This window comes from Gallinula chloropus (assembly GCF_964237585.1).
Source record: "Gallinula chloropus genome assembly, chromosome: Z".
NCBI classification, from domain to species: Eukaryota; Metazoa; Chordata; class Aves; order Gruiformes; family Rallidae; genus Gallinula; species Gallinula chloropus.
The window spans coordinates 86,366,446-86,388,708 of NC_140089.1; the positions used below are offsets into that span (position 1 = coordinate 86,366,446).

Consider the following 22,263-nt stretch of genomic DNA (forward strand, 5'->3'; position numbering starts at 1 on the left):
GAAAAGGATGAATCATTTTCTAGAGGTGTTATTTCTCTGTGGAGATATGACAGAGTGTTGGGACAACCAGCTTAGATTTAGACTCCCACTTTCAGACATCTCCAGTGAGATCAGATGAATCTCCTTGTATAAGTCTGGAGAATTAATCAAGGATGAGACCTATCCACTATGTTTCATAATCTGCTCAAGGACACTTGGCAGACATCACCTCATTTTTTTTTTTCCCTTGAATTTGACAGGATAGGTGCAGTACAGAAGCAAGAGTATTTTCTAGCTGGGTGTCTAGGAATTTCTGCCCACCTTTCTTCATGGCATGACCCAGGGAGTGTAGTATTATTCAGTTAAAAAAAAATAATAAAATTAAAAATTAATTTCCTAGTACAACCTACATTTAAAAGAAGAATTTAATTTAAACCCAGGTAATATAAACTTGGGCTAGATTATCTTTCTCAATGGCCAGCCAGGCTCAGCCACTACCTGTGCCACACTAGCAGGGCAACACTACCAGTCCAGAGCCAGAGAAAGAGGGGACAGACAGCTCTCGCTGCAAAACCCCCTGGGTGTAGGATCCCTCAGCAGACAGGCGCTTACTGCCCTGTTTTATGCCAGGTTAATCCGCATTTTCCCCAGGTTCAGGGTGATGTTTTTATTCCTGGTAAGTAACTACAGCCTCGCTCGCAGCCCAGCCATGACTGCAGCTCTGCAAACGCAGCTTCCAGAAGCCGTGGATGTGAGAAACCCCAGAGCTAACAACACCATTTGTTCTGCCTTTCACTCAGCCAAATTATTCTGCATTTGCCAGATTGCTGCTGTGTGTTGTTCACATCGCAGGCCTGCGGAGCGGGAAGAAATATTTTAGGAAGTGATTTGCATTTGAATACCTGTGTCTCCTTTCTCACCGAAGATATTAATGAAGACATCCGCATCTGTTCCACTGCCGCTCACTTCACCAGTAAAAACTCGGACCACGTATTTGTTGACTGCAAGGAGAGAGGCAGAAATCCCAGTGTGTTAATAATTCAGTGGCTTGAATCAAACGGTAATTGTACGGACCAACGGAGGCTGTGCTGGTGCGGTGGTGAAAGCGTGTCTGAACCACAGCTCCAGGTAGACTGAGCCCCTTCTCTCCTCCATAAGAGGAACAAAATCTAGAGGCAGAGCTCCGACCCGGAGTATTCACTGCTCAGGGCAGGGCGAGCAGATCACTCAGTTCCTGGCCTTGATGTTGAAAGTTGAAATCAATGAGAAGAAGGTGCAAATTTTGAAGCTGATACATGGTCATTAAAGGGATTTGGACCCACACACCAGCCTTGCTCTTTCAGAACATCAAGTGAGTTACGGAGCCAGCCATCTGCCAAAGCTCAGACCTGACCCCTCTGGTCCGAATGCCGTCCTAGAGCTATTTTTGCAGCTTAGTTTATGTTGAGCTTGTGTGGTAACAACAAGCATTTTAGGGAAAGGTCAATCACACTGCACGAGCACAAAAATTCGAAGGTGATTACCCGGCTACTCTGAACAGTTTAAAAAAAAACCCAAACTACTCCTTTCCATTTAATGGAGAAACAGGAGTAAAACCCAGGAACTGTGATGCTACACAGCTACATCATGTGGGGCACCAAGAAATGCAAAAATAATGTGGATGAACCCCACCATGAACATTTCACGCTTTCTATGTCAATGAGTTTGAGAAGCAAGTTCTTCAGAGGCATCAGGATGTGTCTAACATGGCTCTAAAGGACACAACAAGGGTGGGCTCAGCTTCTTCTAAAACCAAAGAGAAAACTCCCATGGCCTTCAGTGTCTCTATACTTGGGGCAAACAAGAGAAACATCCCAAAGCTACCTCCAAAGTCCACCTGACTACCTTGCTCCTGCAGGCAAACTCAACTGTGACCGGCATCTAGTGCCACATCCTCTGTGCCGAACCACTTCTGAAGAGAGATAGCAGGACACAAACCAATACTCATAAAGATCGATGCACAATCTACTTCTGAAGCACACATGATATCATATATGCCCTCAACAAAGTATCTATTATATCCTGTATTACTGAGTCCTAGGTATGATGATTCTGCAAAAGGGACAAACGCACAACTCATGCCACACATACCTTCCTTGCAGAAATAAAACTTTCTGTACCACAGTTCATGGTGTGAAACTGTTTCGGGTTTGAATGGCAAGGTTTTGGTAGTAGGGGGGTGCTACACGGGTGGGTTCTGTGAGAAAGTGCTAGAAGCTTCCCTCATGTTTAATAGAGCCAATGCCAGCCTGTTCCAAGATGGACCTGCTGCTGGCCAAGGACAAACCTATCAGTGATGGTGGTAGTGCCTCTGGGATAACAGAGTTAAGCAGGGGAAAAGAACAACTGTGCAAGTGCAGCTGAAGAGAACAGATAGAGTATGTGAGAGGAACAAGCATGGAGGTTGATGGTAGAGCAGATATCCACTAGCAACCCATGGAGGACCCCCACAGTGAAGTAGGTGGAGACACCTGAAGGATGCTGTGACTGGGTGGGAAGTCCGTGCTGGAGCAAGCTCCTGGCAGGACCTGCAGCCTGTGTGCAGAGAGGGGACCATGCTGGAGAAGGTTTGCTGGGATACCAGGCTGGAGCAGTGTGGGCCTGAAGATCTGCACCCTATGGAAGGGACCTGTGCTGGGGCAGTTGAGAAAGAACTGAAGGAATCATGTTGGAGAAGTTCATGGAGGACTGTCTACTGTGGGTGGGACCCCATGGTACAGCAGGGGCAGAGTGTGAGGAGTCCTCCCCTGAGGAGGAAGGAGCAGCAGAGACAGCGTGTGATGGACTGATGCCAACCCCCATCCCTGTCCCCCTGTGCTCCTGGGGGAGGAGGGAGAGAATTAGAGAATGAAGTTGAGCCCGGGAAGAAGGGAAGGGTAGGAGGGAGGGGTTTAAGATTTGGGTTTATTTCTCATTACTTAATTCTGATTTGATTGAAAATAAATGAGATGGATTTTATTCCAAGCTGATTCAGATTTCCCTGTGACAGTCACTGCTGAGTGCTCTCTCCGGCCCTTATCCAAACCCAGGAGCCTTTCATTCTATCTCCTTTCCCCTGCCCAGCTGACGAGGGCAGTGATAGAGAAGCTTTGGGGGGCACCTGGTCCCCAGCCTGGGTCAACTCACCACAGTAACATTTCCCCTTTGGCAGGTGAAAAGTTAGGGAAGAAGCTTCTCTCAGCTTCCCAGCCTGCACCAGAAATTAACGCCCTCAGGAATATCACCACAAACCCCGGGTAACCACTCCCAGAGCAGGTCACCTGCCTCCTCCTCCTCCATAATCAGTGTATATTAAAAATTATTGTAAAAGATGGCAGACACTTTGGTGCACATGCTTCCCCTGAGGCAGAGGATGTGAGAGCAAGCGTATGAAAAGCGGTTGTTAGGCCATTCCCTGAATCATAACGATGTGCTCAGCTCCCTGGGTGAGGAGCACAAGGGCAGAGCCCCAACAGAAGGGAAAATCACCTGTCATGGTTTAATGAATGTGCTCTGAAAAGGCTAAAAATTGAGCTGACATTCTTGGCGCCCCATCACAAAACACGCCATTACAAATAAAATAATAATGATAAAAGTGCAATAAACACTAAATAACAAGAAAGAGGAGGGCAGAGCCAAGCTCAGACAAAGGAGAAAATGCCTCAATGCTTCTCTTTAACTCTTTTGCTTCAGTTCATAGAACTCCAACAACCTGCTAGACATACGCCAACACCAGAGGATTTCATCTGCATTAGCCCAGGGAAGAGATGGTGCAATTTACAGCTCCCATTTGGCCACTAAACCGCCCTAACTAAAAGTGACCCATTGTAACACGGCATCTTTAATCACAGGGCACATTTATCAAGCAGTTCCTTGCACCTCCCGTAGAATATTTATTCTGATGTCAGTGATTAATTGCCCCCTCCATTTCCAGGGGCCAGAACCTGATGGGATGAAAAGATCCACAAAAGGACAAGCATCAGCAGCTGAAGTCTGATGACTCTTGTAGGATCAGGCTCTGTGCCTCTGAAGTACAGACCAGAAGGATGCCTGAACACACAGAAAGCACCAAAGATGTGTAGAGAACACACCAATGAAGAGCAGTCAGCATCAGTGACCAAAACAGGGCAGGAAGGGCACGGTGTACAGGTTCTACAGAAATACATCCGGTCAGCAAGCAAAACCCTGGTAAAATTATTTGCTAGATCAAATGCCCTGAAAGGTTTTTCACTGGCACTGTATTTCAAATGTAAGGTTTATAATTACATCATTTGACAACCTGTCTAGAACACCAAGTGCTCCCATGGGCTCTCTACACACAGAAAGTTGCTGTCAGAGTGTCAGCACCTTGACAGGGGTGATTTCTGAGCCTGTAGAGATGGGCAGTAAGTTGGGTTATCATTTTGGGCTGGTGGCAGTCATAGGGCACTGCCCTGCAAGGGGTTAATGTTGTCTCATAAAATATAAGCAAGGTCAGGGTGCATGGCATGGGCTTGTATGCCTCTTCTCCATACTCCTTGCAGATGTGTGTCCACAGGCAAAACTACTCCAATACCATCACTAGTGGTATTTGACTTAGGTCTGGACACATCCCTGCTTCCTGCACCACAGGATCACGCCCAGTGTGTTCTCACCAGGTTTCCCCCTAAATTTTTTCCCTATGTTCCCAGCTCTGAAGGTGTGTGAACTCCAGCCAGCCCCCACTATCTGCCCCACTCAGCTCTGCGTGGAGGACAATTTTAGTTCCTTCAGGAAGCAAACAGGATCAATCCTGAGCCATGCTGAATTTCTGCCAGCATTCTCTCCCTCTCCAAGCAATTCTGTGCTCAGCTGCGGCAGCGAAAGGAGCTCTTCATTCTGTTCAGGGGTCCTTCTGTGCTTCATACATCAGCATATCTTACAGAATTACATGGTGGATGTGCAAATCTAAATAGAGAGGGATGCGACATCTCAAATAGACAGCCAGGATTCAGCTGCTAGAAGCACGCAGGCAAAGGCTCTCATTGCAGCCAGGCAGAGATCTGGCTGAAGTCAAGCACTCTTCATTTTAAGCATGGGTGGATGTTGTTCCCGCTTCTGTAAGCCCTTAATCATACATTATTTAAAACAGTAACATCATCTTTTCAAAAATACCCACTTGGCTTTTTTTTTTTTTTTCCTCTAAATCTCAATACATGGCTCTGAGTTCATCTGTGAAACAGAGATCAAGATGTTGCCTGGATATTTTTGATGTTGTTGTTGTTGTTTTTTTTCTGAATGCTTCTCCTAGCGCCGGGAACACGTGAAATGTAGGGCTGGTAAAAGCTGTGACTCCATCGAGCAGTGGGGGCTCGCTGCAGCGCCGGCACGGAGAGGGGAGCTTTCCTAGAAGCTAAATTAGCAGCTTCAGAGCCACACACTGCAAGATGCCAAGAGCAAATCAGCTAGCAAAAATCTAGTAGCAAGAGCAGTTAGCTATTTTCTGCTTTCTTTCCCCTTCCCATTGCAACACACAAGCACAAACGTCCTGTGTGGTTACAGCACGTTCCTTTTCTGTACAGCTGGGTGCCTGCTCCATCAGAGACAGCCCAGCTCCCCCTGACATCTCTCATCGAGCACACTGACGCACACAAAGCTGTCCCAGGAAGGCATCTGGGAAATGTTGCCGGGATGCCATCTCTGGGAAGCAGTGGGGTGGCACTGACTGATACGACCCCACCGCACTGATTTAGTGGAGGTGTGACAGTCGAGCTGCTTGCCTGCTACTCATCAACTCAGCCACAGTGCTCAGCGGCTGAGAGGGAAGATGGATACTGCACTGTGGGCTAGAGCCAGGCTCTTTCTGACAAGAACCAAAGGGGCTTGTTTCAGTGAAGGGCTGTGATGCTACAGGCACTCCTGACAATGCTCCTGGGGGACAAAGAGCATGGAGCTTGCAGCCCTCCTACCTCCTGTGTATCCCATCTAGGCTGGCCCTGCTGCCATGTCCACCCCAAGGACCTAGAGGTGCAGCCCCATCCTGATGCATTGCCCAGCATTTGTTTTTTTTTCCAGTCCCAGAACCATCTCTTTTCTGCCCCCAACCATGGAAGACAATGCACAGAAACATACCAGGCAAATCTGTCTACCTGCTCAGCCATGTGATGCTCATCTGTTCACACTGTTTATTTAGCAATGTGATATCATGGTCACCTGAAACACCACAGGATGGAATTGCCTAGCAAAATCATGTCACTAATATTATTTGGGGCACTAGACAAGGTGTTTGCCTACAAGCTGCTGAGTTTGCAGCAGCAGGCGTGCGAGATGTCGGGAACGAAACAATGTCAACCACGCTTCGTTACCTTGAGTTGCCACGACCCAGAAGGCACAGTGAATTCCCTGCTAGACATCCTTTCCCTCCTTCCCTGTGCAAGACCCACCAGCAGAGCAGGGCAGTGGCACAGCATCCAACAGCTAAGACAAGTCACAGCCTTCAGAAGCGAGGCCTGCTGGGTTAAAAGCAGAGAGCTAATCACAGAATCATAGAATCATAGAATGGTCTGGGTTGGAAGGGAGCCCAAGGATCACAGAGCTCCAACCTCCTGCCACAGGCGGGACCACCAGCCTCCAGGCCTTGATCTACACAAGGTTGCCCAGAGCCCCAGACAACCTGGCCCAGAACACCTCCAGGGATGGGGCATCCACCACCTCTCTGGGCAGCCTGTTCCAGCCCCTCACCACTCTCTCTGTAAAGAACTTCCCCATAATATCTAATCTAAACCTTCCCTCCTTTAGCTTTAGTCCATTCACCCTTGTCCTGCCATTGTCTGCCCCTAAAGAGTTGATTCCCCTCCTGTTTGTAGCTCTTTTCAGGGACTGGAAGGCTGCAATGAGGTCCCCCTGCAGCCTTCTCTTCTCTAGGCTGAACAAGCCCAGCTCCTGTAACCTCTCTTCATAGTCAAAGTCCTAGGCAGCGGTGGGTTCTCCTCAGGAGGTGACTTTCGGCAGTCACCTTCTTGTTTTCACAGTGCTCCCAAAGCTGGCACTGCTCAGGATCCAGCCTGTGCAGCTCACAGCCCAGCAGCCAGATTTCAGAAGGGGAGAAGGGGGAGGGCCAGGGAGAGGCACCACTTCTGCCTCTGAATTGCTGCTGGCAAAGAAAGGCATCTGTGGTTTTCATGCGAAGTGAAAAGAAGTGCCAGCTAGGGAGTGGCGGGGGGGAACAGGTCTGTGGGCAAGGTGCTGTTTCAACCTTGGCCTGCCACAGCCCATTTGTGTGTGAGCAGGAAGGTGGTGTAATGTCCATATGCCTCAGTTCCTTGCTGCCAGGATAAGTCCCTCATTCCAGCCCACCAGAAACTGCCTGACAAAATCTCTCCTGGACAGGGAGGGCTGGCTTGCCGAAATAGAGGCTCCTGTGTGTCACTTGGTGCACCGTACCCCTCACTGCCACCTAGGCCTCATGGTCAACAGGAGTTTACAAAGTCACACAGCTTCTGGTTAAGGCACCAAGCTGGGATCTGGCCTCCCAACACGCTCGATTCACAGCGAACATTTGAATTTAGTGGGAAAGAGCCCATCCCACCCAGCTAACACCCCCTTTTTCCACATGAGTTTCCCTCTGCCTTCTGGTGGAGATGACTTACCGCATTTCACAGCACTACCTCGGGAGCCTCTGCAAATGCTGCAGAGAAGAAAACTCACCCAGCCCTAATCATTACACCTCTCTCTACTGCAGTAGCAGGGACCCTGGAGATAGCTATGCAGAGCAAGACGTAATGAGAACCTGAAGCAACCCCTGTAAGAGCAGAGAAGTCCTGCTGAGCTCAACAGGGCGAGCTCTGCCTCCAAAGCACGGCCTGTTCTTGCACAAAGCAGCAGCACAGTAAAGGATGAGTTCTTTTTTTTTTTTCCCCCATCCAGGAAAGGGTTGAGTTTAAAAGGTTGGTTTAGAGCTTGAAAATAAATGATCTCTGTCAAGAGTGATTGACAACTATCTTTCTTAATGAGCTTCTTAATGAGCTCCTTAAGCCAAGGGTTCAAATTAGAAACGCAGATTACAAGCACGCTTGGAGCGCAGGGGGTGTTGATGAACAAAGAGTTTCATGTCGCTTTCCGCCAGTGGCACCCCTGCCAAAACATGGCATTAGCTGGGGAGCAGTGCTGAAGAGCCTTTGCCTGGCTTTGGGATGAGTGTCGTCAGGGGCAGCACCAAGGATGCAAAGGCCGGTGCCGCTCCAGATCAGCATCTCATTAGTCTCAGAAGACCTCTCTGAAAGCGTCTTCCTAATGAAGAAATGTGATTGCTGCCACCTGAGGAGGCATAGCACATGGAAAAAAATGAAATTATTATGTTTTCTCTGCTGAATATTTTATTATCCTCAACCGCTGCCTCATGACCCTCCTGTAAAGAATTCAGCTACTTGGTCTCCCCATCAGACCCCACAAAATTCAGTCCAATTTCTTGCAGGTTTTACGTGAAATCAAGGCATGCTTCAAAACAGTTAATAATCACAGAATCAGAGAAGGTTTTGGGTTGGAAGGGACCTTTAAGATCATCCAGCTCCAACCCCCTGCCATGGTGTGTGGAGGGAATCCTGTATTAGGATTCAGCCCAGATCATCCCTCTGCAATGCCCGTGAGAGGCAATCTACCACATGCAGGAAGTCTTCGCTTGTAGGATATGTTAAACTGATGTTCCTACCGCGACTTCAAAGCGGTGATGACATTCTGAAGTGAGCTTTAAATGACCTTGCTCAAGAGACAATAGCGGTTTAGTTGCAGAGGCATGGAGCTTAGCGCAGGGCAACCCACCTTTGTGACAGCTGTGTGGAAATCCTCGTCCCTCTAATTCCCCAAGATTTCTCATTATTTTTCATCAGTTCAGCCCTAGTGTGGGAGCCCACGAAAAATTAAAAAAGGAAACCTAAAGAACAATCCACCACAGATATTTCACGAAAGAAACATCTGCTTCCTATAGCCATAGATCTGCTCCTATCAGAATCAGGGAAACAGCTGAAAATAACCTCTTGGGTAAAACTTTTCTGCTCTTAATGAAGAGTGAAATAATTTTACCATATTGTTTAAAATCATACCATTTTCACTGTGTTTCAGTCTTGCTCTGTATAAATAAGATATTTAAACAAACTTGATTTATTTTGAGGCTGATAGTTGAAACAATTAGAGTATCTTGACATAATTTGTCAAAATTATCCCAGACGTGCTATGCTATGTGTTTTCTGTTGGACACATACAGATCTATATACCAGCCACACATGGAGATGTCTCATGCTCCTCCAAAATTTTTTCTTGCAAAACATGAGGCTCTTTATGGGAGTTACAAATCTCTTGTTTCCGTGCATCTTTTTTTCCCCGTGTTTTACAAGTCATCCAGTGCTTCTTTCTGTTTCTCACCGCCTTTAACCATCTTTAGAGGCAAAACAACAGACCAAAATTATGTTACAAGTAAAATATCCATAGCTGCCTCATTTTAGATCTGGTGATATAAGATGGGAAAGGTTTGCAGGGAGAGTGAAATTCTTATTAGACCACCTGACGTACTTTTTGGAAAAAACAAACAAACAAAAAAAGATTACATTTTTGGATACTCAGTGTGCCAGATAGCATGAAAGGGTTTTTTTCCCCCCAGTGTTATCAGTTGGGTAGTAAAAAATATTACAGCCTCTACAAACCTTGTTTATTGAATATCTCAGCATGCAGCAAGGCCTCATCCTTAATACAGGGGGTAGTCACCATATTTCAAAAGTAAACAACTTGCGTTTATTTCATAAATATATTTAGCTGCATTTTGCTGTGCTGATTATACACTTCCAATTCCTGGAGTAAATAAGGAGTTTTGGTGAGTAGCTAACACCTATTAATATTTCACCCGTCATTGGCGTCCTCAGGAATACTATCTTTTCGGTTTTCTGACTATGAATGTTTCCAAAATTTAACACGTCATTTTGAATCATAGCCCAGGGGAGACTGGAGAGGAACCAATCCCACTCTCTGTATCTGCTTCTTTATAAAATGAGGCTGCAGAGCCCACAGGGCATCATCGACCAGTGCCTCGCATCCAAAATGCTGCTCCTTATCAGAGCTTCTAGTGCCAGGACATTATTGAGAAATATTGGCCACAGCATCAGTTCGGATCCAGTCCAGCCCTTTGGGACACACATATCCCATTGGGACAAGAGGGATTTAGCCACTGACTTGAAGTCAAGCATGTGCATCAATACCTGCTGCCTCAAGGATTTCCTCAAGCCACAGCCAAGTTGGTGCCTCATAAGTCTTAAGTCAGCCAACATCAAAACTTTGGGCAATGAACCGTGAAATCTTAACACAAACCTCCTTGGCTGAGGAAAGAAATAACACAGCCCCCATCCCCAGCTCAAATATATGAGTTTTAGGTCTGAGTGGATCTAAAACCCTCCGAGAGCACCTAGGGCACTGTAACTCAAGGTGTGCTTGCGCAGATGCTCTCAAAAGCACAGCAGGCAAAGTCTAGCACGGGCTGCTTCTTCATGTGCCTCACAATGCCTGCACAGATGCCTTTCCTGACTTGGAGGGAAACAGTTCCATGGCTCTCTCTGCCTGTGGTCTTCTCCTCTGACCCACCATGAACACAAACTGTCGAAGTCTCCTCAGGTGATCTCATTAACCCTGCCCCAGATGAGGACAGACCGATGATTCACAGAAACTTGTGAAAGACTAATGGATTGGGCCTGACCTACCACTTGATCGGCTGAACTTCTCTCATTTGTAATTATAATAAATATTGTTCTCATTTTTTAAAGGCCAGGCTATCCTCTGCATGCACAGGCACACCACCCAGATGGCCTTTACAGGAATCCAGTTCCTGATTGCTCAGCGTGACCTTACAGCCATTACTCCTTAGGACATACCCATGCAAACTCTCAGACGCACCATTGATCAACCCCAAATCAGGCCAGAGCTGACACAACCGTTGACCTTCCAGTTCAGAGCTGGTTCTTCCCTCAGCAAGGCAGAAAACGTATGTCTGCCTGCAAAAGACCATGTGGACTTAGCCCTAGATACAGCACAGGTCTTGCAATCCATTTTTTACATAATAGTAGCAAAACCCACTAAGGGCTCAATGCCCAGCAATTTTTAGTATGAAAAAAATAAAGGCAATGCAATTGTGTTGGATGCTCATCATCCAAATAAGACTAAACTTCACCTAGCAAAAGTAGAGAATGGTGGAGTTCTAGTTTGAGGTCACGCACTATGAATATGCAGTCATGAATAAACAGTTGTGAGCTGCTGTCCCACGGACATTTATAGCCCGTTGTGCTCAGTCTTAAACGATTTCAGGATGCTGTTGGACAAAATGCCAGGTGGAAATCAGTCCTTGGCTCTGAAACTCATCTGCAACAGGCAGGTTGGCAAGACTTGACCAAAATTTGACAGGTAAGCATAAATTGGAATTGCACAGAGGTCTGAATTAATTTTCAGGCTCTGTGCTCTTGAACGTGGTTTTAATGACCAAGAGAGAAGAGGAATTTCGCATTAATATCCCTGCTTTCTATCAATAAAAGAGCGAGTACAGATAGTTGTTTTGATTAAGGGGAGATTTTGAGCATAACCAGAAACAATTGATATGCCTTGGTAATACCTAACCTAGCTTTTTCCCCTCTCTCTGAGGAAAACTAGAAGTCACATTGTGGAGATCCTAACCTAACCTCAACCAGCTAGATAGTGATGACAGCCCCAGAGAGAAGATAGCCTGTTTATAGTTAATATATCACCTCACCTGACCAAACCTCAGATTTCTTTCATGAATGAGGACAAACTGTAGCTTTGCAAATATATTAACATATGTCACCATTCAATCCACCTGAAGAGCAAACCTCAGGACTACCTGTCTTACAGTGATGTGTTGGAAGCTGTGCCCGTCACACATAGAGGGTTGCAGAAAGACATGGCTCTGGTGTCCCACCTGCAGCAGGTTCCTATGGGCAGTGTTGTGCCTTGCTCCAAGTGCTATCTTTCTCCCCAGCGGGGTAACCACCATGGTGCTCATGCCATGTACTGGTCTCAGACTGGGGCTGCAGAGCAGCTCGGGAGCTGCAAACTCCCAGGGAAAGCAAAATGAAGCCCAACCAAATGAGGGTTGCCATGGGCTGGGAGACACAACGGTCTATCCACAGCATGGCACAAAGTCCAACCAAATGAGTCACTATGGCCTGGGAGACACAAGGATCTATCCACAGAGTGGCATGTGTGATTTGTGACCAGGATGCAGGTATCAAACAATGGGCTGGAGTAGGTGGAGACAGCTGAAGGACGCTGTGACTGGGTGGGAAGTCCATGCTGGAGCAAGCTCCTGGCAGGACCTGCAGCCTGTGTGCAGAGAGGGGACCATGCTGGAGAAGGTTTGCTGGGATACCAGGCTGGAGCAATGTGGGCCTGAAGATCTGCACCCCATGGAAAGGGCCTCCCAAATGCCGTTTGCTTTTGCATCTCTGATGGGTCAGTAGTTCTTGTTACTGCAGCTACAAGCAATTATGAAATGCTCTCCTCCCCCTCCACTTTGTAGGACATCAGACACCCTCAGAGCGGTCCAAAAGGTGAAACACTCAAATGAAAAACACCTCCTGACTTCAGCTGAGAGTCGGTCCCTTGCATAAAGGCTCAGCCACAGTCATACAATCCTAAGGCTTCATAAACTCAAGAGAGGCAGCATCAGGCCGAACAATAGCCCTTCCTTGTAATTAATACCTGTAATGTAAATTAATCCAGGCTGCCAATAGCAGCTGCTGGGTAAATAAGAATCTGTGGCACTATCACTGTCAAAAGACGAGGGGCATACGATGCCACAGATGTGAATACAGGGAATAGAGAATCATTCAAGCAGGAACACTTAAAACGTAACCTGTTCTGCTGGAGAAACGTGTGGCACTCGAGAGGGACCCCAGCAGGAGCCATTTTATTCAGATAACTAAATGCAGTCACTCAGGCATCTGCAATCACTAAGCATTCCTGACATCCTCAGTACCTCTGGATCATGAAAAGAGCTGCAATTTTTATTTGTGTCAAGGGGTGTGTGTATGTGTCTGTGTGTCCAATTTTTCAATTATAAGCTATTCTTTGGAACACACTCTTTTCTGTGTTTTCTAATATTGCCTCTGTTTGTTTCTTTCCTTTAAACTAACCTCTTCAAAGCTCGTAGCCCTGCGGGGCTTCTCTGGCTGGCCCGTGCTCCTCACCAAGAAAAAGGCTGAGTCTCCCCATAGCTTTGGTAGGTTTTGGTCCAAGCACCAGCAATCCCCTTCAAAATACACTTCAAATGCCTTTTCAGAAGTATCACCCAAAAAAGCAATTTAATTCTTCTCCAGCCCACGTCCCACACATAGCACAGAGAAGATGCACACCCCAGCAGTGACCTCCAGTTCAAGAGAGGAAGATAAATCCTCGTGAAAAAAAATGAGAAGGCTCTCCAGGAGATCAAAAGCTGAAGATGTTTCAGGAGACGGAATGTAGAGGAAACTTGTTTGGTTACATCCAAAAACATACCAGGCTGTGGCAGCAAATGGAGCATGAAAGCAAAGCATGAAACCAAGGTCTGTAACAACAGTGGTTTTCAAAGAATTGAAGAAAAAAGGGCAACAGTAATCAGAAGGATGTGACTGAAAAGGAAAGGAGTATGGCACTGAACACTGCTAATGGGCACACAGACTTAAGAGGGAGTAACTAAACTTTCTTTACAGGCACATGGAGTCACCAAAACACATAAATATGTCTAGCAGAAAAACAGAAAATGGACTAAGTTTAGGGCAAATGACTTGTGTGTGCAAAGCAAATCATATCACAATCTTGTTTCAGACCTCTACAGATCCAGAGGGAGACAAATGAATTCAGATAAATTTACATTTGCAGTTGACAGGTCACCTCGGCAGCCTGGGAATGTTTATCTTTCATTAATTATGGTTCAAGGGGAACTGCAACCTGAGATAGCTGAGCTAACCCTCTCCTCTTAGAGATTCAAAGCTGACACCTGGAAGGCATCCAACCCTTCACCCGTGCTGCTGGCCTCAGCCCAGCTCCCTTCAATTTATACAGGCGGCTGCAGAGCATCCAGCCTGCCCCACTCTAAAGTGGGCTCTTCTGTCTGATAAAGGCGATGAGAACAGATGCATTTCTGACAAATGCCTGGTTAAATCTCTTCTTTCATACTCTTCAGGCAGGAGACAATCTTATTCACGGTTGTCCTGGGCAGAACACACAGTGAGCAGCTGATATACAACCCAAAACCACTTCTGCAGAGGAGCAGGTGCTTGGGACTAGCTTTCCGGCTGGTGAAACACGAAGTTGCTCCAGCAATTTCACTGGGGCTGCGCTGATTTTTACCAGCTGAGGGTTTAGCCCACAAATCTTTTCCTGCTGAGAAACAGGTGTTGAGCAGGATGGGGGAAGTCACATTCCTTTGAATCGGCTCTCCCAGGCAGGAGTAATAAATTCAGATAAACTGTTGTGTCATTTAAAGATCTATTAAGATTGAATGGTTGACGTCCTCCTCCAGGGAACCTCTCCTTAATTGTGTATAGCTCTGACTCATCCACTACCTTCTCCAGACCCTTCACTCCCCCTTGAGCATCCTTAACTCTTCCATTTCACAAGCTGATCACATAAAAGAACAAGCAAAGGACTTTGGCACACACCCTCCCAGCAGTCACTAGGTGGGTTTTTGGCAGAGCATCTCCAGACGTTATCTCATTCCCCTGTGGCAGCCACCCTGGAGGGTTCTGCATTTATAAAACGCTCCCACATACATTTCTTGTCAATGGGTATTACTTGTCCATGATAACTCACACGCAGTATCCTTTAACATTTACATCATCAACATGTCGGAACTATTTTAGGAGGTTATATCTTAATAAAGCAAAGTTATTTAACAAGCCAGGAACAAACAGTGTGGTGGTGTGTTGTTTCACTCTTAACTTTGAACAGGATCTCAACAAAAATAACAATACTTGACTCTTCTGGGGTGTCTGTCAATGCTCACAGCACTGCATTAAGGCTGGCAATAAACTATTTTTACCAAAGTAAGTCTCCTCAGTGATCATGTCAACGACAACAGTGCAACAAGTTTACTATTTACTCTCAAGAAGATGTGATACTAGCAAAAGCCACAACTTTCCTCTCTTTTGCACCAAACTATACCTCTTCTTTCCCTCAGACCTGTGCCTAGTAGCAGGCCTACTACACTTTCCATACCCACAGCTCCCAGAAAAGGACTGGTGCCCTGGTGAGGTCATCAGGGAAACGCAACTCAGTTTCCTCATTAGCACTTGCAGATAAACTGCTGACATACCACCTGAGGCTGGTTCGCTGGCTCCGCTTTCACATCTCGATCGTCTTCCCACTCACATTACATGCACTATACATCACCACATGGCCTACACGCTGGTATCAATTTGGGAGTACATGTCTGGTTTGCAAGCTGTCCTGGCTTCGTTTCAACATCATTAGCTTAAAACCACTCTGAAAAATAGGCACCGGTTCAATATGGATATCATACACATACAGTTAACCAGGATAGAATTACAGCGAGAGGGTTGGCTTGTTTATGGAAATTTCCTGTGGGTCATCACCAGAGCCTGGAAACACTTAACATTATACACAAGACTGCAACCATGCTGCCTCTTCTGATAGCACACCATGATACCAGCTACATCTTCCAGGGTGGGATGCCTCTCATCTATATCCAGGCATTTATTCCAATTTAAAGTCGTCATTGAGGATACTTCAGTACTCAACCGATGAGCAGAGCGTCTCAAAACAGTGATTTATCCCACCCTAAGACATCAGGTCTAACATTGGAAGAAGGAATTACCCTCTGGAGGCATCTTGCATCTTCCTATTTCTCCCTCCACTGACTACAAAGAAAACTCAAACTAGCCTAAGCTACACAATTACTGCAGCTGAAGACACCTGAAATCCACCCTGTCCTTTCTGACAAGGCACCAGAAAGCCAAGGATTTTGGAAAAAACTTACTTTTGGGCACATCCATGGGATTCAGGCTGCCAATGAGGTCTCTGACATATAGTCCATCCCCGTCCTCCTTGCTCAGCCAGTTGTTGCAGGGGAAGTAAAACCGGAGGTGAGGTCTGTTCATGTCGGTCACGATCACGCGGTCGAGGAACCAGCCCGCATTCAGTCCAGTGTTATCGTGCTCAATCCTACAGGGAAAAAGAAACCAAACAAACTGGATTCGATACTTTGATTAAGACTGGCTGCTAGAACTGCCATTTTGTGGAATGTTTTATATGAGGCCTGTTTGTACCTGTTACACAAAGTATTTCGTAGGACCTAAGGGCTTTTATGGGGTGTTTTGAAAATAGCAAGCTGCTAAATATTTGTGGGGAGGTAACGTAGGTGCATATGTGGGCTGTCATCTGCAAAGGCATGCACCTATGCACAAGCACACACGCAGACACCTGCATGTCCACTCAATGCATGCTTTCATTCAGTTTACACTGGCTCAACTCCTACTCTGCATCCCTCCCTCCCTGCTCTTTTCCTACTTCACACCTTTTCCCATTTTCCAAACTTCCTTCGTACTACTTAACTGATTTTTAATTTTATATAGGTCAGTCAGGTGGTGGCTAAACATAATAGTTATCATTTACATTACACTAATTTAGCAAAACAGGATAGTGAACCCCATTTATCTCCATCAGAACATAAAAACAGTCCTAAATGCCCTCCTCCATGATTACACTGGACAGAAATACAACTCTTGGTGGGGAGCGTGGATAGGTATAAGTAATACCGTAGGTGATTTCACGCTTCAGCTAAAATCTTAGGCAGTAAACAAGCTTTTACCACCCCTTTACTTCACCTTGATAAGAGCATGTTAATGAATAATGAATAAAACATGTCAATGCCTAAGCTTCTTCTGCCTGTCAGTCAATTAGAACCTCACAGAGCAGGTACCATGGTGGTAATGTTGGCCACCTACCTGATTTTCTTTATTTGTCCGACGTTGTTGGTTTTCACTCTGAACACATCTGTTTTGCTCCTCTCGAAAGCCGTGCTGCTCCTGCAATACACACACACCAAAAGCTGTGGTAAGGACATAACGACCTTGTCAGCAAGCATACCTCATGGCCTGACAGAGTGGTAGAGTTTAAGGGCGAAGGAATGTCATTTCTAGTACCGGGAAAAACCTACTTCTTAATGCCCTCTTTCCCATGACAAGTTTCAGGTAGCTCTAAGCTCTCACAAGTGACATTTAACAGGCTTTTCCCTTTCTCAGGCTCTAAGAGTCCTTCCAGAAATGGAGATGGAAGCTTTGGGGGAGATGCAATGCTGGCCCAAGCAGATGCAAACCTTGGATCACATTCCATATCGCCTCCAAGAATAAAAAAACGGCAAAAGATTTTTAAAATTCCTCAGCTAAATTGACTGTAGAGGTAAGAGCTAAGGGAGCCTCTAAGACTTTCCCATCAGCAAGTGGCTTTCAGAGGTGTCTGAAAATAATCTTCAGTGAAGATACTTAGAGACAGCACCAATGAAGCAAAACTTACATGAAGAGCTCCAACTCTTAGGTAACACCTTTTCTGTAGTTCCTCAACTGCATCGGTTACTAAAACACAGAAGTGACAGCAAAAGACATGGGGGTGTTTCAACTGCTCCCCTCCAGGGTGGCTGGGAAGCACTCATTAGGGATGGTCAAGCCAGAGCTTTGTTTGCCCTCAGAGACCAGCCCTTTTTGGACAGCCAACACAGACGACCTTGGTGAATCTGGACCCCTGCAAATCCAGCTCAGTTTCTTTACAGGACCTCACTATGTTTTTCAACTTTGCCACTCACAGAGGTATTCTCTCCTGCCTTCCTAGCTTCTGGGCACCCTGTGGAACTGCTCTTGGGGATGGAGCAAAGGGGTGTGCCAAAGCCCAGTGGGTTCCCTGCAGAGCTGCAGATCCACCCAAGGCTCAGACAGAAACAAAAGCATCCAACTGCTTCAAAGGTTTCTTTCCACGCCCATCTTCAGACATTTTTATAATGGCCACTGAAACTTCCTTTGCAGCTTTCTCCTGTGATTTGTATTGCATCCAAAGCAAAACAAATGTAGGGTAGGCACTAGTTTGATCCTTCTGTGAAGTGTTAAGTATGCAGTTTGTATTTCACCAGTGTAGGGAAAGGCCATATAAAGTATATTGTCCTTTGTCAGGGGATGTAGGAGTCAGTTCTCAGCTCTGGCTCCAGACTGTGGTGTAGACTTCAGCAACCACCTCCATCCATCCTTTTCAAGCTCGTATTTTCCACAAAACCACTATGAATAACATCAACACAAAAGCCATCACCGCTCTGAAAGGACAGCCTCTCCCACCAACCCTCCCTGAAGGGCCTTGCTTTCACCTGGGCCACTAAGCATCGCTACAGATGATTAAACACAGCAAAATCCACAAGTCATATTAAAATGAACAAGAAACCACAGCACTTCAGCAGCATAATGCCGCAGTGACAAGCAGCTTGTTCTCAGAAAGTTAATGAATATTAATATTCTGAGCAAGGGGATTCATTTTTGCTCGGCTCTCTTCTCCGCATCGTTGAAGGATCTGCATGTGCCTTTGTTGAAAGGTTATTTTGTGTGTTCTGCAAATGCACAGGCAGCCCTCCTCCTCCGTTCTGCTGTTTCAGAGACTGCACCAGGAGCACCACCGCTACATGAAAAGGCTAAAATGGTTAACCTTGTCGTGAAGACAAGAGACAATTAAATCCAGCCCAGCCTCCCCCAACCTGGCTGCTGGAGAGAAAAAAGTCAGCGAGTGTGAGGCAATTAGTTTGTCAGGCTTGAGTGAGCATCGTAACGACAGCCTCCTCTCCCTGCATTGGCTCTGGAGATCGATGCGGTGCTGCACGCTGTTGCAGAGGTAGTGCAGGAGTATTAAGGGAGACTAATTAGCCCAAAGGTTTTGGTACACCGGTCCTGGTGGCTGCTGGATTATGTCAGCCCCACCAGCCTGCTGGTGTGGGGGTAGTGGGGAGGAAACCCAGCGCTGGAGGAGCACCAAGAAGGCATCCAAAAGTGCTAGTTGAGCAGATGCTTCACGCATCTCAAAAGAGCTTGCAGAAGTATTGGGAAACACGACTGTGACCTGGGAGTCAAACTCGTGGGAAGTCTTGCTACCAAAAGGTAGGAAGAAGCTGACAAGTCTCTTCCCTAGAGGTGGATATGCAGCATCAACACCATATGAAAGGGGAATGCTTTAAGGAAAAAAATCCAATCCTTACTTCTAGCATTAAGTGGGAGGAGAGAGAGTGAGGGAATATCCCATGGTGAATGGCTATACTGTAGTTTACCCCAAAAAAAAAGAAAGAAGGAGAAGTTACGTCTGGGCTGTGTCAGAGTCTGGTCCGGGCTGGGATAAGAAATTCATAACCTGATTACCATAAGGAACTCGTTACACCAAGCAATGCAGCACGCTGCCTTGCACAGCTCTGGTGACAAATAAAGCAGGGAAGAATCTAACTTAGAAATTGCAGCACTAAATTTCTAATGTTCAGGCTTGGCTGGCTGCAGGCTCTGGGACTAGGCATGGCTGGCCTTAAGCAAACACTTAAAGACCGGCAGAATTCCACTTCCAGCCCTATCATTCCACTGGGATATGAGGCCTGGGCAACTTCAGAAGTATGCTTTAGCCAGGTTTTATACTTTTCTCATATTTAATTTGCTCTAGTTACTCTATTTTTATAGTCTGTGGTAGCGTTTTACTGCTCTGCTTTGTAAGAAATATCCAGGGAACTTCACCAAAGATTAGTATATTAATATCTCAAATAATTTTTTTTGTTTCTGAAGCTGTTCTCAGGTTTTTTTGGTTGAATGATCACCTTCAGGTTACTCTCTTCATGGTACTGCAAATATGCAGAGATTTAGAGCACCGTGTCCACTGATTGTGAAAATTACATTGCTAAAAAACACAGGGAGTGGTGCATGTTTGAGCTTGGAATGTATAAATCCCTGCATCCATCTTGTCTGTAGGCCACTGGCACAGACAACAGAGCCAGGACCACAAGAGCTTTGCTGCTACTTGACATGTTGACAGCATGAAACTCTCAGTGATGCAGTTTTAAATGCAAAAGTACATGAAATAAACATTTGCACTGGTAAATGACTTTCTTTTTAAAAAAAAATAATAAAGGGGAACGAACAAGAGCTAATCCCAGCATCTAAATAAAAGTCACATTTGAAATAGAAATTTTGAATATTTGTAGAAAATAGTTTTCCCCTCTGACAGCTGAGCTCTTAGGAAGAGAAGAAGAAAAACCTGAGTACCAGTCACAGCAGAGGCATAAAAATAATAACCTTTAGCAGCGATGCAGTAACCTGAACCAATTTAGCTTTGAATCACCACATTAATGATCACTTCAGTTGCCTTTCTATTAGGTGTTTCATCTGGCAATGTTTTGCATGCACAGGGCTGCCTGCAAAAGCACCATGGATGAAGGGCTGTGCAGAAGCACAGGGTGTTACCTGGGGGGGGGATGTCAGCTCCAAGAAAATTTTGAAGATGCTCCATTAAATCATCAGAAGGAGCCAGCTCATGGTGGCATCTCCCTGCAACCCTGCCTGCAGGTCTGCCTGCTCCTGCTGCTAACGCTTAGCAGCAGCGGGAGGGAGCTGGGTCCCGGGGAGGATTTCAGAAGGTCGCACAGCAAAAACCATCCTACAGCCTGTCACTCTCCAGGGGGAAAATAAATGCTGTTTGGTTACCCTGCTATTTCATGGGGGGTGAGTTTCTCATGGAGTCAGGGTGGGCAGAGTAGTTCTAACATATACAGATGCCGTGGATGAGCACAGGTCCATCCCTGTAGTTTTCCTGGTTTGAAAGCACAGGCAGCTTTGCTCATCCTCAGATTATCCAACATACATTACAGGATGGGTGTGTCTAACTGCAAAAGCCTGCATATGTTCGGAACATATTTACTCTTAATGCAGAACTCCAATAGCACCATCATTAACCTCCTTCTTGGAGCAAGGAATACTCCAGGGAGTTTGGTCTGCAAATATTTTGCCTAGACTGTTGTCATGAAGCTGACAACATCAGTTAACGGGCAGCTGGAAATACTGCATAAGGCAGCATGCATCCAAAAATATTCCAGATAGGAAAGAAACCAGCTGAAGAGCACAGGGACTGCAAATGCCTCTGTACCCAGGGCAGTATTTCCTTTTTTCCTACCAATAACCTGACCAGCAGAAGCAATCCTGCTCAATCAAGCATGGAAGAATTGCTAAATAATAATAATTAAAAAAAGGTCCCACTAGAAAGGTTTTAAACGAATTAAATATATCACTCAGGGTTGTGATGACCCCCAAGGAGCCAAACATGAACCTGCAACTGTGAGAGCCTGTGTCTGAACTTACCTTGAAACTTAACAGAGCACCATCAGGCACTCTGAAACAGCCCCTTCCTTACCCATATTAACCCACAGCACAGATTTCAATGGCCTTGTTGGCATGCTTTGGATTTTTGCTCCCTCTCTCTGTACTGCATGGAGCAGCAGCCTCTTAGTATCAGTTTTTCATCTTGGGCAGCACGGTTAACATAAATAACATGGAACAGTAGTGTTTCACTCGGATAATCTCAGGTGTGTTTTACGCCTCTGTCATCTGCAGCTTGGTTGTTATTTTCTGGAGAAACTACATCACAGACTCACAGAATCACAAGGCTGGAAAAGACCTTTAAGCTCATCGAGTCCAACCATTCCTGTCCTGTGCTGAACCAGATTCCTGAGCACCTCACCTACCCCTTTTTTAAACACATCCAGGGTCGGTGACTCAGCCCCCTCCCTGGGCAGCCTGTTCCAAGCCCTGACAACTCTTTCAGGGAAGAACTTTTCCTTAACATCTGATCTGACTCTGGCCTGGTGCAGCTTTGTTCCATATGACGCAAATAGTGCCATGGATAACAGCACGAAGGTGGCTCAGCCTTTCCCAACACTACATTAATGTTTTTGGTTTTGCCCACTTTACCAAATCTGGGGGGAAATTTTACTCCGCTGAAAATTTCTGTCCCGTTCAAATGGAGAAATATGTTTGAAAAATTCATTGAGAGTGAGCTCAGACATTTTTAATACTGAGGTAAATGAGTCTGGATAGGGGCAGGATTTTGAGCAAGTCAGAAAGGTTGAGTTTGTTCCGGAATACTCATCCCCCAAGGGAAATGGGACATGTTTTACAGTGTGAAAAATGCTGCTGACACTTGTGCAGCTAAATCCCTAGACCAGGGACCTGGTCAAGCAGCTAAATTCCCTTAAAGGTCTGCCTGTTT

General features: G+C 46.0%; 1 protein-coding gene across 1 annotated transcript in view; it reads right to left on the reverse strand.

Annotated features, from left to right (window-relative positions):
• The window catches only part of LOXHD1 (lipoxygenase homology PLAT domains 1), a gene marked incomplete at both ends in the record, with an annotated part of 161,360 nt that overhangs the window by 117,346 nt on the left and 21,751 nt on the right, over positions 1-22,263 (reverse strand). The window contains 3 exons of the mRNA XM_084278544.1: positions 882-980; positions 15,980-16,164; positions 16,947-17,027. Coding sequence (XP_084134670.1) covers positions 882-980; positions 15,980-16,164; positions 16,947-17,027 — 365 coding nt within the window. The remainder of the gene's footprint in view (positions 1-881; positions 981-15,979; positions 16,165-16,946; positions 17,028-22,263) is intronic.